Source organism: Mauremys mutica, chromosome 4 (genome assembly GCF_020497125.1).
Source record: "Mauremys mutica isolate MM-2020 ecotype Southern chromosome 4, ASM2049712v1, whole genome shotgun sequence".
Lineage (NCBI taxonomy): Eukaryota > Metazoa > Chordata > Testudines > Geoemydidae > Mauremys > Mauremys mutica.
In genome coordinates, this window is record NC_059075.1 from 106773398 (window position 1) to 106788994 (window position 15597).

General features: G+C 46.6%; 2 protein-coding genes across 2 annotated transcripts in view; one reads left to right on the forward strand and one right to left on the reverse strand.

Moving 5' to 3' along the window:
* SLC22A18 (solute carrier family 22 member 18) overlaps positions 1 to 10849 on the reverse strand; it is a 141140-nt gene extending 130291 nt beyond the window's left edge. Inside the window, exon 1 of the mRNA XM_045014111.1 lies at positions 10469 to 10849. Coding sequence (XP_044870046.1) covers positions 10469 to 10537 — 69 coding nt within the window. The 5' untranslated portion in view covers positions 10538 to 10849. The remainder of the gene's footprint in view (positions 1 to 10468) is intronic.
* A 2025-nt stretch (positions 10850 to 12874) lies between these two features.
* Positions 12875 to 15395, forward strand: CDKN1C (cyclin dependent kinase inhibitor 1C). Its single transcript, XM_045014113.1, has 3 exons — positions 12875 to 13691; positions 14096 to 14213; positions 14725 to 15395. The coding sequence occupies exons 1-2, from the start codon at positions 13097 to 13099 to the stop codon at positions 14206 to 14208; spliced, it is 708 nt and encodes a 235-aa protein (XP_044870048.1). The 5' UTR covers positions 12875 to 13096; the 3' UTR covers positions 14209 to 14213; positions 14725 to 15395.
* The last annotated feature ends 202 nt before the right edge of the window (positions 15396 to 15597 follow it).

The following is a 15597-nucleotide window of genomic DNA, read 5'->3' on the forward strand; positions in this document are numbered from 1 at the left end:
TGGGTTCTCTCCAGGTCAGCAAGGAATCCGGGCAGGGAAAATACATCTCCCAAAGCCATACCTGAACTAAGCATCTAAGATTACAAATTGTAAGTAATAGGGAGAAAATGCATTAGATTATCTTTTGTTTTAGCATGTGAATTGTCTCTATGCTAAGAGGGAGGTTTATTCCTGTTTTTTTTGTAACTTTAAAGTTTTGCCTAGAGGGGAATCCTCTGTGTTTTGAATCCTATTACCCTGTAAAATTACTTTCCATCCTGATTTTACAGAGGTGCTTCTTTTACTTTTTTCTTTATAATAAAGTTCTGTTTTTTTAAGAATCTGATTGGTTTTTAATGTCCTAGAAACCCAAGGGTCTGGTCTGTGCTCACCTTGTTAACCTATTTGGTTGGTATATTATTCTCAAGCCTCCCGAGGAAGGGTGTGTGTGAAGGGGTTTGGGGGAATATTTTAGGGAAACAGGAACTCCAAGTGGTCCTTTTCCTAAATCTTTGTCTAACTCACTTGGTGGTGGCAGCAGTACCCATCCAAAGACAAGGAAGGATTTGTGCCTTGGGGAAGTTTTTAACCTAAACTGGTAGAAATAAGCTTAGGTGATCTTTCATGTGGGTCCCTACATCTGTACCGCACAGTTCAGAGTGGGGAGGGAACCCTGACAAGTATATATAACAAAATGTATTGTGGAGAGGTGATAGGCTTATCCCAGTTAAGGTTTTAACCAGATTTCATTATAAAACCGCATTTTACCACCCCACACCCCAGATTTTAGCTTGGTACATGGCTTGGCCTGAAAATTGCCAGACTTGCTCTGCAGGTAAAAGGGAATGTGCTTGCAGAGTCTGAAGAAAATTCAAACTGCTTATATATAATTAAAATATTATCCGGCTTATTTGTCTCCCCCTAGCTTAGAAATGGCTCCTTGTTACATGTTTAAGAGGGTGACCGTTCCAACTCCCACGGGGCCATGGAAATACAATTTTACCTTTTCAATACGTACAGTGTATCCATGTACTCCTCGGATGAGATCTAAGGATATCCTCTAGTAGTTACATGCCGACACCAGTGGGAATTGTACAAGGGATTGGAAGAGGAGTATAAGTCAAGGAGACTCTCCAGAATTTTAATATGCAGGAGGAACACTGACTGTGAATGAATAGAGATACACTGGAAGCCTGCCAAGTCTCTGAGACTAACTTTTGGCATGCGTTGGAAATATTGTGAAGCAAATGTACCCCTTTGCTGTTCTTGACAACCAGCTGATACGGTGCCACTGTCACACTGGGAAAGGCTAACTTATTGCAGCACAGCTAATATAATTTGCATCCAGAATTCCACCTCTAAGTCTCCTCTTGCTTTCTAGATGTGCTGGTCAGATAAAAATGGCTGCATTTAAATGTGTTCAAAGACAAACCTGGTGCCACCTGAAAGGGAAAGGAAAGTGAAACTGATTGTCCCTAGGTGGGGTCTGAAGAGAAAGTCAGGATTGTAATAGAGACTCGGAGGTGAGTTATTACAATGTTCTCTCTCTACTCTGCACTGCTACTCAGAGCAGCAAACGAGGAGAATCCCCGTTAAGGTTCTTTGGACATCAGAGGGCGCCATCGCCCCACAGATACGTGACATCATCCACCGGCTCTAAAAAAAATCTGTGCCCTGGAGCAGTCCCTTCTCTTTTCTGCTTCAGAAACTGACTGGAACCAGTCCAGGCGCTCAAAGTGGCTGTGTGATAAGAGACGTCTCAGACTCAGTGTGGGGATTCAAGCAGGAGAAGCTCTCTGATACCCCAGTCAACATGCAGCTTCTGTAAACTCTAGGACCAAGAACAAGGTTCTCAAACTTCATTGCACCGTGACCCCCTTCTGACAACAAAAATTACTACAAGACCCCAGGAGGGGGGACTGAAGCCTGAGCCTGCCTGAGCCCCGCTACTGTGGGTGGGGGACCAAAAGGGGGTCAATTTCAAAGCCTGGTGGGGTCAAAACTGAAGGCCAAGGGCTTTGGCTTTAACCCCAGGTGGTGGGGCTCAGGGTTTGGCCCTGGGCCCCATCAAGTCTAATACCAGCCCTGGTGACCCCATTAAAACAGGGTTGCGACCCACTTTGGGGTCCCGACCGACAGTTTGAGAACTGCTGAGCCAGAACAAACAGAGCAGGGTGAAAGGTGATCACTTGCTCCTTATTTTTTCCTTCAGGCTGCTGCACTGGTAGAAATCACAACAGGAACATAATCCTTGGAGGCTCCTTGTACCAATCCTTAGCACAAATTCTTTTATAGGAATGATAAACAATAATAATAAATAAATAATATTAATATCGTAACAAAGGAAAACTACATAATTTGCCTTAGAACTACCTAAAAACAAAGGCTATGAAGCACATCCTGGCACTTACCACCACAGCCCAGTTAACCATAATCCATCCTTCGCACAGAATGTTCCCCCTCTTATTCTGGCACCAAATTTTGTCACCACCTGTGTAAGATAACCCATCTAAACCACCTGACCAGGATAGACGGTGACACCGATAGATGCTGTTTGACAAGGGAAATAAACTGCTCGTGGCTATAATTCTATCCTTGCATGCAAACTGCACACAGCTTACACTTTTTTATTAGTTTTGTGACTAAACAAAGGACTTCAGACTCCAGGCACTAAAATAAAATGGACCTTTTGTGATATCTGATTTAAGTTTTTGCATATCTCTGCCCTCCAGAATATTTATCAGGAATCCTCTTCACACACATTCCCCTCGGGAAGCTTCATGTCTCTCTCTCTCTTTTTTTTGGGGGGGGGGGAGGGGGAGGGTTTGAGGAGGGAGGGAAAGGTAGGCCAAAATTTTGTTTTCCTTGAGTGTGGCAGTTAGAGTGCCGGGAATCCAGGCTGAGATTTTACTCCTGCATTTGACAGTATTTTTCTCAGCAGCAAATCCCTTTTAAACAAGGTCAAGTGCAGGATATCTTTAAAACCTGACAGAATGTCAGAACCCACTATAAGCCTGGGATGGAACAGAGCCAAAGCACATCATGCCTGCTCAGTTTACAAGCCCTGCTCTGAGCTCACACTTCTGGTCAAAAAATAATGTAAAACCAGAAGCAGCAGCCATTTTTGCTCTTCTGAGTATAACCTCCAAGAACAAGATGCCCCACCTCCCAGTAAATACTGGCACTGGGAGCCATGATGTCTGAAAAGGTAGGCAGGAAAAGCTATCAAATATTAGTCTATGTTACAGAGCCGTAACTAGGTATTTTTGCACCCAAGGCAAGAATATAAAATTGTGCCCTCCCCTGGGGCGGCTCTTTGGCAGCAATTCGGCAGCGGGTCCTTCTTGGAGGGAAGGGCCTGCTACCAAATTGCCGCTGAAGAATGAATGAAGCGGTGGCGGTACAGCCTGTGATTTTGGGGGGTCAACTCATGATTTTTGACTGTTTAGGCTGGTAATGTTGCTTCCAAGATGGTCTTTGGTTCCAGTCCAGTTCCAATCCAGACAGACAGGGACTCACAGGTTAAGGGAGGACGGAGGTGCTGGATATCAGTAGTGGCCACTAAGGATCAGCATGTGTCCTAAGAATGCTGGGAGTTCAGGTTTGCAGGGCAGGATCAGGGATGGCAGGCTTGTAGAAATGGTGGTGGTGCCCAGAACCTGCCCCTGCCCAAATTCCACCCCCCCCCCAAGGCTCTGGGAGGGAGTTTGGTGAGGGGGGAGGTCTGGGGTGCAGGCCTTAGACTGGGGCAGGGGATTGGGGTGCAGGCTCTGGTAGGGAGTTTGGGGATGGGAAGTGTGCAGACGGATGGGGTGAGGGCTGTGGCTGCAGATGAGGGGTTTGGGGTGTGGGAGGGGCTCCGGGTCAGAATAGGGGTGAGGGCTCTGTCTGGGGCTGGGAATAGGGGGTTTGGGGTTTGGGAGGGGCTCAGGGCTGGGGGAGAGAGTAGGAGTGTGGGGGTGAGGGTTCTGTCTGGGATGGGGATAAGGTGTTTGGGGTGCTGGAGGGGCTCAGGCAGAGGGTTGAGGGTGTGATGGGGCGGTGAAAGCTCTGACTGGGGGTGTGGGCTCTGGGGTGGGGCAGGGCTGGGAATGAGTTTGGGGTGCAGGCAGACTGCTCCGGGACAGGGGACAGAGAGGAGGACTCCCCTCAGCCCTTTCCCTGCCAGCAGCAGCAAGCTCTGGGGGAGTAGCTCCCCCCTTTTGAGCCCCCCACCAGCAGCACACTCACCCCCACCACTGTCACTGCATGTGCTCCTAGGGCCCCTCTCAAGTCCAGGAATCTCCCTCGTCTCCCCCGTGGTGGGTGCCGAGGGGTGCTGCGTGCGCCTCCTGCCCTGCTGTTGCCCCTGACTGTAGCCTCACTGGGGGTGAGGGATTGGGCTACCTCCTTGCCCAGCATGGGGCAGGAGCGGTGACTGCGGGCAGGGGGACCCCCTGTGCTGCTGGAGGGTCCCATTGAAAAATGAAAGGGTCTGAGGGGGAAGGGCAGGCTCAGAGTCAGTCTGCCCTGGAAGTGAGATGGGGACACTAGGACCCTGCAGCAGCAGTAGCTGCAGGGAGGAAGCATGGAGCTGCTCTGCTCCAGGCCGGGAAGGGGGGAAAAGCAAGTCGGGGCTGGGGGACACTCGGGGGAGGCACAGGGGGGCAGCAGGTGGGGCGGGGGGGGGGAGAGATCACCTGGGTTATAAATATCTCTGTGCCAGCCAGTGGCTTCCCCCCCCCTTTTCTCCACCACTTTCTGCACCCCTTGGCTTTGTATGCCTGAGGCAAGTGCCTCACTCACCTCACCCTTGTTACGGCACTGCTATGTTAATCAACTGTATGGACACCAAGCGGAAGTGGCAGGAATATAATTTAAAGACAGGCAACATAGTCCAATGTGAAGGGCATTGCGTTAGCAACCAGGAGCCCTGGATTCTATTCCTAGCTCTGCCACTGACTTGCTGTTAGTGCTTTGGCATGCCACTTCACCTATTTCCACTCCTGCCCTTTGCTTGTCTTGTCTATTTGCTCTGTGAGCAGGCACTGTCTCTCACTATAAGAATTTACAGTGATTAGCAAAATGGGGCCCTGATCTCAGTTAGAGCTTCTAAATACACCTAAAATATAATAAATTAGTAGCTTAGTTGACACAACAGATGACATGAAAAATCTCCACCAGAACTGGCACAAGACTGAGTTACTAGCACATCAGGCATAAACAAGGTGTTTTACTTAAACTTTAGAATATGCTTCCAAACAAGAAATGATCATCCTACAGTTCTTCCAAAAAAGAACACCTTCTTGGTGCAAGAAAAATAGAGAGCCAAAGTGAACATTAAAAATCAGAATTTAAAAATAGGTATTAGTGCGAGGATTGCAAAGAGCAGTAATGGTTAGAGTCAATTATCATTTTCATCCCAGAAGATAGTAGGAAAAAAGCAACAAATCCACTTTGAACAGAATTCAAAAAATGTTATATGTATATTTTAAAGTGACATCTTGGCACGTTGGTGAGGACGGACACAAATGGAGGACTGAACCAGATTAATAATTAATGGAGTATTTCATCTCCAGTCAAAGATGACTACATAGGAAGTCAAAAAAAAAGTGCTGTCCTCCATAGTAAACAAGTCCAAGGCCTTGCTTATAAATTATTATTTTCTATCATGCTTTCTAATTCACAACATATACCAGTAAGGTATGCTGAATATACAGAAAAAAACAAGCTACACAGAGAATCCTGGATTTTATTAAAGATTCTAAGGTAATGGCTGGAGGCCAGGTTCCCAGAGCATTATTGGACTTAACAATCATTCCTATCTATTAAAAGTCCTGTATCTAACAGAAAAGATATTACTAAGAAGGGGGAGCCTACTAAGGCCAAAGCTGCATTAGTGGACTGTGCAACAGACTAGGCTAGATTCACTAGCTGCTTTGCTCTGCTCTAATGATGTAAACCAGCTTAACTAACCAGTTAATAATAAAGAGCGAAGAGGTTTCTTAATGGGTTCAAACAGGATTAAATATCAGGGCTGATCTTAAAAAGGAAATCATTTGCCATAAAAAAAAAGTGTTTTTAATTAATGAAATGAAAAACTTCATCAGGCTTGAATTTTTTCTATGGATTTTTCCAATTTTTCAACAAAGCAATCTGAAACAAACAAAATGCATCAATTCAAATCAAATGGCATCAAAAAGGAAAGGTGGGTTTTCCTCCTCCCCCACTTTAAAACCAAACTAAAATGTTTTGATTCCATATAACCCAAATCAAAATAATTCAATTTTTAATTGTTTCATCGCAAAATCAGAAAGTTTTGAGTATGAAAGGTTTTGTAGAATTCCAAATGCATTTTTTTTTGTTGAAAAACCTTTGATAAGTTTTTGACCACCTCTACCAAATATTTTACTTGTATTTGAACTTTGGTTATGCCTGGTTTCTTTAAGCAGATCAAGAAAGACAGAGGGGTACAATGAAATGTTATTAGTGTAAATGTATAACTGAAAATTATTCCTGTACATATGCATAATGCGAAACAAGTATATGATAGACAAACAACTAATATTTATTATTCCATTAGCGGATATAATCATTTCAAATTAAGGTATCGTGTGTAGGGTTATTTCATATTTGGAGTTTTCATATACAATGCATTTTGGATAAATACAGTAACTTTACACTTAATAGGGACCCTTGAAAAGTAGCTTGAAGCATAAGCCTTTTAGGGTTGTCTACATGGCAAAGAAAAACCCACGGCTAGCCCTTGCCAGCCGACTCAGGCTCACACTGTGTGAGTCATTGCTGTGTAGGCTTCTGGGCTTGGACCAGAGCCCAAGGTCTGGGACCCTCCCACTTCACAGGGTCCCAGAGCCCAGGGTGCATCCTGCGTCAAGAAGTCTACACAGCAACTAAACAGCCCTGCAGCCTGTAACCCACGAGCCCAGCTCGGCTGGCACATGCCAGCCCTGGATTTTGCTTTGCTGTGTAGACATACTGTTAAACTTGACAGTCTAAAGACTTGTTTCTTTATTTGACTGTGCCTCCAGGACTAGACCATTCATGTCTAAGAGGACTACTTTTGGAATCTCCACAAGGAGGAAGACTGTTTGGTTCTTTTGTGACAATATATCATAGGGATCTCTTCATCTTACTCATACAAACATACTGTCAAAATGGCCACTGAGGAGGTTAAAGTGCAGTTTTAGTAATGAAAAGCGACTGTTAAAACAACAGGATCTGGGTTCTATATTTGTTGTCTCAATGACTTCTCATCAATTTTGCTTGATTTACAACGTAAAGAGTTTTTTTCCCCTAACTGGCAGCCCAGAAATCTCAACATGGGTTTTGACAAACTGGGTTCTTTCTCACGCAGAAATAGTCATAAGTAACAAAAGTTATGCATTCACAACTGTTTTGATGCATGAGGCAGAAAAGAGCCCAGCTCTCTCTCCCATAGCCCTGCAGAGCCAACACAGCTAACAGGAGTAAAAGACAGTTTAAAAAAGTATTTTTGTCCCCAGTTTAGGACTCTGAATACACCCACGGTGCAGGTCTTTGGGATAAAAATGCGCCATTCCTATCTAGATGTTGTTCAGACCATCACAGCACTTTAATTATTCTAAGTAGTATGAATACTTTCTTCTCCTGAAACAGAGAGAATAGAAATTTCTAAACGATATGCTGTGGTTCAACCAAAATTTAAGGGCTTAATGGCAGGAAATTTCTGGATAAAATTCTATGGCCTATGTTACACAAACAGTTGGACTAGATCAACCTTTCCAGACTACTGTACCCCTTTCAGGAGTCTGATTTGTCTTGCATACCCCCAAGTTTCACCTCGCTTAAAAACTACTTGCTTACAAAATCAGACATAAAATACAGAAGTGTCAGAGCACACGATTACTTAAAAATTGCTGACTTTCTCATTTTTAACATACAATTATAAAATAAATCAATTGGAATATAAATATTGTACTTACATTGAAATGTAGTATATAGAGCAATAAAAACAAGTGATTGTTTGTATGAAATTCTAGTTTGTACTGACTTCACTAGTGCCTTTTATGTAGCCTATTGTAAAACTAGGCAAATATCTAGATGAGTTGATGTACTTCCAGGAAGACCTCTGCTTACCCCCAGGCATATGTGTATCCCTCTTTGAGAATCACTGGGCTAGATTATCATAATCATGCTTTCTGGCCTTACAGTCTATGAATTCAGTAAACTACATTTACATTCATGAGAAAATCATGGGCATGTCAGGTCAGCCAGGATGTTCTCCTTCTCCTGGAGGAAGATAAGAATGGGCACAGTTAGTGCCAGCAGAGCTGGGTACCATGGCCGAGAGTATCACAGTGAAGTCACTGATACTCTCATTACCCTCGTCTTAATGCACAAGTCACAATGCAAGACATGACAAAAGGATGTGAGGAGTGGGGTTAGGGAAGGTAATTGTCTTATTACAGGTGTGCATCCACCACGAGAGCCTTTGGATCTGGACTCCAGCCATACAATTGTTCCAGCTGACAGGTGAGATGGGAGGTGAAGAGACTGCCCCCACAGGCCCAATCATTGGGCAATCCATGAATATACTTTCCCTCCATGGCTCTAAATATCAGCATCCCCGAAGTAACATGTAAATCACTACTGTGTTAGATAACCCTGGAAAGTTTTCTTTGTTGGCTGAAATTTGGGTTTGGAGAGAAAATTCCCAGATCTTCTAAATGCCAGCAATGGTTGTCTGCACAGTGTGTGTTGATTCCTTCAGATGTATTAAACCGTGGGCACAGAAAACAACAATGGAGTTACAGCACCCTCCCATCGGACTCCTGAATGAATCTGCTAAGTGTTCTAGCATGTTCATGTGGCTTCCCTCCAAGACCCCCTGTCTTGGACTGACTTGAATACCACCTTCTTGTTCCAAGTTTGAATACGTAGTTGTCAGCACTGCTCGAGTTCTTCTCTGGTCTGAAGAAATAGAGGGATTTTTCTCCCTGTACTTTATCCATTCACACCAAACACCCCTTTCCAACTTACAGATGGTGCAGGCAGCCTGGGAAGATCGGACAGAAGCAGAGAGGAGGCCTAGGAGTCTGCTAATCTCTCTCTGACACCAAATCCATATGCAACACCTCATTGTTTCCTTATTTTTCACACCTTGGAAGACAAAAGTCTTAGCAGTCCTTGGGAGGAATCAACAGACAAGCCCAGAAATGTTAACTCCTGTGTTGTCTTTTGCTTTTCACACAACAAGGTAATATGTAGAAATCATACAGATACAGTGGGGTTCCAAATAACATGTTTACTAAATATACAGAAGGTCTAGTTACATATACACGTGCTGCTGTGCCTGGTTTTTCAAATATAGAACACAGAGACCTTTAGAGGTCTCGCAAACTGTTTAAAGAGACACTATCCCATTCCTATACACTACATTTTGGAAATGCATCAGGAGAGACTGCTTGTAAACTGTAACTAATCCTCTAGTACTGAGCTAACTTACAACACCTCTTATAATTTTCCTTACCTGTGCAAATACACTGGGCAACCCCAGGCTAGTACCATCACCACTTTTATGATTTATTTTTTGTGTGAAGTACCACAAGGCTAATATTAGAAAGAATTATAGCAAGTGAACTGCTTGCCTTTGTTGTCTCTGCTGGATTGTAAAAACTTCAGAGCCTACTTCAACCAAAAATACCAGGTATATGTCTTTGAGACCGAAGCACACCATCTAATTTCCTTGGAAAAGAATCCTTTCAAGAGATGCCCTTACCCTTGACATAGGTCACCAACAGTATATGTAATTCTGTCAGATGATCCTGTTTTCTTTCCTAGCAGAAACAGGTTGCTGAGAAAGGTCTATAATGGAGGTAGCACCTGCTGAATGTCCCTCTCTCGCTGTAGAGCAAATTAGCCTCTGCCTTAGTGAAACTAATTGGAAGGAAAAATTCTGGTAAGGGGTTTCTGAGAAACAGGGCTCATAAATAAATCTTTTCTCAAGTCTTGGGGGGTGGAGTGTGGGGAGAGAATGAATCCTGCCCCCTTTTGCCAGTGGACTAATTATGAAAAGGGTACCCATATAATGCTCATCTGTAGGCTGAGGCTAAACTGGCTTCAATCAACCCATTCATGAAGCTCCCCTGAAAGGTTGCTAAGTAAAGGGAAATAATATTGGGTTCATCTGTTGCCACTAAAGGCCTTGTTGGTGAGCGATCTCTGCTTCTTCCTTCCCTATCAAAAACCTTTCTGACACCTCCATGTTGTCTAATGAGGTGTACTGTTCGTTCCAAAGAACCAAGATAGCCTTTGTATGAACAGTTCACTGAACAGCTTCTCTTCGGCCTGCAAATGGAATATGTTCTTCTTGGGGTCAATTTCAATGAGAAAAACCCATGAAGTAACATTTCCCCCAATACTACTGCTAGCTGATTCCACTCCAGTTTACTTAAGAGTTCAAGCATATCTGACAAGACCAGAACATCTTCAGACATCTTTTAAAAATTACCTTTGGATGCCTTCTGGGAACTATCCTACCCTTCTTGTGATCCTTACAAGACTGATCCATATGTACCATGAGTTGGTCATGTTCTTGTGGGATTCCTATATTATCCTGGAAAAGTTGCCTGTGTCTTCATCTGTGTCTTGCACAACCAAATCGTAAAGAAAGTTGCTACATGGAAATGAGGGGTCTTCAGTGTGAAGACTTTAATTGCTTTGGCTTCTTTATGTTAAACAACTGCTGGCCTTTATCACTGAGCAGGGTCAGTCCCTTGGCTATCAGAAAATGCTGAATTCAAGGGGTCAAATTGCCTTTAGCCTCCTTTTGCTCCTCAGCCTGAGGCCTGGTCTACACAGGGGGCGGGGGAAAGGGGGAGAGATCAACCTAAGATATACAACTTCAGCTATGAGAATAGCTTAACTGAACTCGACGCATCTTAGATCGAATTAAAATTACTTATTTCACGTCCTTGCGGTGGGCCGCAGCTCCCCCATCAACTTTGCTTCCGCCTCTCGCCGAGCTGGAGATCAGCAGTCAATGGGAGTGTGATCGGGGATTGATTTATCGTGTCTACACTACACACGATAAATCGATCCCCGAGAGATCAATCGCTACCTGCCAATCCGGCAGGTAGTGTAGACGGACCCTGAGGAATAGCATTGCATACGTCCTTGGCAGGCTCTGTGCTACTTGAATCACATCTGTGACCCTTACTGGACTTGGATGTTGACTATTTCTCTTTACGTAGGAGTCTAGGGCCACTGGAAGCTGTGATTGGCTGAACCTGTGGACGCGGCAGGTAAACAAACCAACTCGGCCCGCCGGGGCTTACCCTGAACAAGTCTTCCAACTACCTGAAAGGGGGTTCCAAAGAGAATGGATTATAAACTGTTCTCAGTGGTACCAGATGACAGAACAAGGAGTAATGGTCCCAAGTTGTAGTGGGGGAGGTTTAGGTTGGATATTAGGAAAAACTTTTTCACTAGGAGGGTGGTGAAGCACTGGAATGGGTTACCTAGGGAGGTGGTGGAATCCCCGTCCTTAGAGGTTTTTAAGGTCAGGCTTGACAAAGCCCTGGCTGGGATGATTTAGTTGGGAATTGGTCCTGCTTTGAGCAAGGGGTTGGACTAGATGACTTCCTGAGGTCCCTTCCAACCCTGATATTCTGTGATTCTAAGTCATGCCCTAGTTTGGGAACTACTGGTCCTAGAGCACATGAAAACTGAATCGTCTTCTGCCACATTAAGAAGAATGCTCCCCATTATCAGGGAGGAAACAGTTGACTGTTTCTTGCTCTGTACCTGTTTGTTGGATAGAGACAGCACTTCAAGTCTCAGTCAAATCAACACTTTTCACAAACACCACATTCACATGCAATTAAACAAACATTCATCCCCCTCACTCTTCTTATGAAAGCAGGGGGGAAAAAAAGAAGAAGAAGAGAGCGAGCCAGTCAGAGGCACAGGCTTCATCCAGGCACTAGCATTGTGCAGGAGTGAGAAGAGAGCTCCCTAACCTGCAAACCACCATAAAGTTGATCTTTTCCCTTGTTTGCCACTGTGGAGAGGACTGGAGCATTAAAGAAAGCCCATTATGGTATGAGCACCTTGTAAGATTCTCTTCCCCCACCCCCATCACAACAAAAAGCAATGATTGCAATGATCGGCAGACAATGTAAAGCACAAGTCAGCTGATTCCTGGCAACACAATAGTAAGATTAGCTCATCTACAGCAGACAAACATGTATGTATTATATGGGTTTTAAAGTTAAGACAGGCAAAAAAGCTGTGGTTTTCATATGCAGTGTTTCTACTCTGTAATGCAAAAACATATCTAGTAACTTATTACTTCCAAGTGACTATAAAAAAGCCTTTTAAAAAACATCCTTTACCTTGTTTTGAAATCGGCATATATCTAGCTTTGTTTTGTACTAGTTTTTCCTGATAACGTCTTGTCCCTTATACTGACATATAGATTTCTTCAAACCCCTTTCTTTTATACCCACTTGCCTTTTTAAAAAGTCCAAATTAAACAAATCTAAGCATCGCCTCCCCAGGAAACCCAGCGACTCCATTCTTTGACTGGCTCCTAAATGTTAAAAAGGCAAAAAAAAAAAAAGCAATCACACAGCAGTAGCAGCAGCACCAGCCACCGCAGCCTGCAAACAAAGGGGGCAGGGAACTGCTTGCAGGCTGGGTGTCACGTTACTCAACCTCCTTCTCTTTAAATCTCAACCCCCGCCCCTCCCAATCGCCCCTGTATAACTCAGACTGACAGGTCCTGAGTACCAATGGCAGGGATCTTGCCACTTTTGGCGCCCGGCCACAGTTTCTCCTTCAGCCAATGGGAAGCGGAGATCGAGGTATTACACCCAAGGGGCCAGCGGAGCCTCCACCAATGGCAGCAGTGTTATTAAAGAGAAATACTATTATGCTAATAGATGTTTTGCTCTAACTTGGTGAGGGCTTTAAAAGCGAGGCAGCCCCAGGCTCACCAGCAGACTGCAGAGGTTCCGAGGCTGGTTGCGTTGCCTGCACGTAGAGCGGGGACGGGTGGAAATCACAGCCCTTTTCTCCCCAGGAGCACCGCGTTTGGGTCCCTGCCTTGCCTGGGCAAAGCAGCAGCGGGACCATCATGTCCAACGTGCACCTCTCCAGCGCCTCGGCTCTGGAGCGCTTGGCCGCCCGCAGGACTTTCCCCTTGCACGCCCGCACGGGGGTCTGCCGGAACCTCTTTGGCCCGGTGGATCACGAAGAGCTGAGCCGGGAGCTGAAGAGCAAACTACGGGAGATCAGCGAGGATGACCAGAGGCGGTGGGACTACAACTTCCAGACCGACACCCCGCTGGACGGCCCGGGCAGGCTGCAGTGGGAAGAGGTGGAGGGAGGCTCGGTGCCCGCTTTCTATCGAGAGACACTGCAGGTCGGGAGGTGCCGCTTCCCGGTGCTGCTGGTCAGGTCCAAGCCACCTTTGGGGGACCTGGATACTCCTGCGGGGGTTAACCCCAGGGACTCTCACCAGGAGCCGGGGGTGTCTGCGTCCTCCTCCCTCAGCCCCCAGGGTAAGACGGCCGCCTTGGAAAGCACTATCGCGGGGGGCAAGGAGCGGCTCAACCAGGAGAACCGATCCGATCAGCTCAACAACCACTCAGGGATTACAATCAAACCCCTACCCTGCGCGCCAGCGGCGCTCAAAAGGGTCTCGCCCTCCAGCGCAGCCTACATCACAGGTAAGGCAGGGGCACGGCCCAGGCGCGCAGCCCGGGGCTCTCGGCGCTAAAATGCCCCCGCCTGCCCCGGCGCGTGAAAGGGCCCCGGGCATCGCTCGCTCGGCGGAGAGGCTGGCGGCGCAGCGCGCTGGGGAAACGCTTACACAGCACATTGCGCGCTGCAGGCCGGCGAAGTAAATAAACCCGACCCAGCTGCAACCCTCTCCCGAGGCAGAGAGGGGGAGTCACGAGCCGCCAGGCCGCCTCCTCCCGGGTGTGCTGTTGTGCGGGTGCCCGGGCAGGGCGGGTCCCGGCTGGTGCCGCCCCACGGTCGCGTGTCCGTCCCGCGGGGGCCGCCCCTGGGGTAGGTGGCGGCCGGTGTGTCTGTCTGTGTGTAACGCCCCGCTCCTGGGTTTGGTCCCTAGATTTCTTTGTCAAGCGGAAAAGGCTGGGGGACGCCAAGGCGGCCTGCGACCATCCCGGCGGGTGTCCCGCCTCTGCGCCCGCCGAGCAGACTCCCCGGAAGCGGCTGCGGTGAGCCAGGTGAGCGCCCTCCCCGGGGACCAGAGCGAGCGGCCGCGTCCTCCCAAAACCCAGCCGGAGGAGGAGGAGGAGGAGGGGGGCGGCCGCTGCTGCGGGAAGGGCAGTGGCCAGCCTGGCGCTGCGACGCGGGGCCCCACTGACCGGCTCCCCGCGGGGCGTGCGCGCTGCGAACAAAACACCCGGGGGGCGATTCCCGTTGGAGGGCGGGCGGCCGGGCCAGGCTCCTACCCCGCTCTGCCAACGCAAGGGAAGCCACTTCCCGGCGTGAGCCAGGGCCGCCCAGCCCCTCTGCAAGGCCCCCCAGGTGCTGAGTGAGATCAGGCCGGGGAAGGAGCTGGTTTCTCGCTGACTCATTCGCCGAGATGCAGGGGGGATGGGGCGGGGTCTGCCGACTTACTTTGTGGCCGCCGGGGGCTCTGTCTGCTGGGAGCGGCAGTCGCGGTTGCTTTCAGTACGTGTTCACGAAATTCATATGGCTGCTTCCCTCCCCCCGCCCCTCTTTTCTCCTCAGATTTTGCACTATGACACCTAGAAGGGAGATTTTGCTTCGTCTCTGGAGGCGCGGAGCCTAGCGGCTGTTCTGCCCACACTTCGGTAAAGGACAACTCTCACGCGATCTGGAGCAAGAAGGATTAAGATCTGCGTTCCCTACACCCTCTCCCCCACAAGGAACTGCATGCAGTGAGAGTGGCTCTGACTACAGCCACGGACGGAGCAGTGTTAATTTACAACTGTGCAATGTATTGCGTTTTATATATAAATGTATTATGCCTAATGTGAGTACACTGGCCAGAAGTGTAAAGCTTTAAAGTCATTTATATAAAATGTTTAATCTTTGCTGATCTCAGTGCAAAAAATGTATATTTGTACAAATTTTTTTAAAGAGTTATACTAACTTATCTTTTCTATTTATGTCAAATGTGGATAATGTTGGTTGATACCCAATAGTCTTGTTTTTTTTCTTTTGGTTAAGCCAAAGGGCACTATATTTGCTTTTTATTTACAAAATGTGTAAATTTATTTTTATAGGGTTTTTTTTTTGCATTCACAAAATGTAGCTATAAATCAAATTTTTAGTTTTTACTTGAAGACAAATCTGTTTCAATGGTTCCTGAGCCGGTCTGTACCACTGCCATTGCAAATAATGCCACAGTTCAAATAAAAAAAGGAGTCCAAAATCTATTGATGTTAATTAGTATTAAAGAAACATTTAGTGGAACACAACTGACAGGCAATGCCATAGGTTGCAAACATTAAAAAAAAACCTGTATAAACTTAGTTACTCCTTAGAACTGAAACTCTCTCTCCATTCCACTAACTCATTCATTCTCACACTCCATAGCTGCTGGGGTAAAGGGACATTACAAACCAAGGACAATTTCCA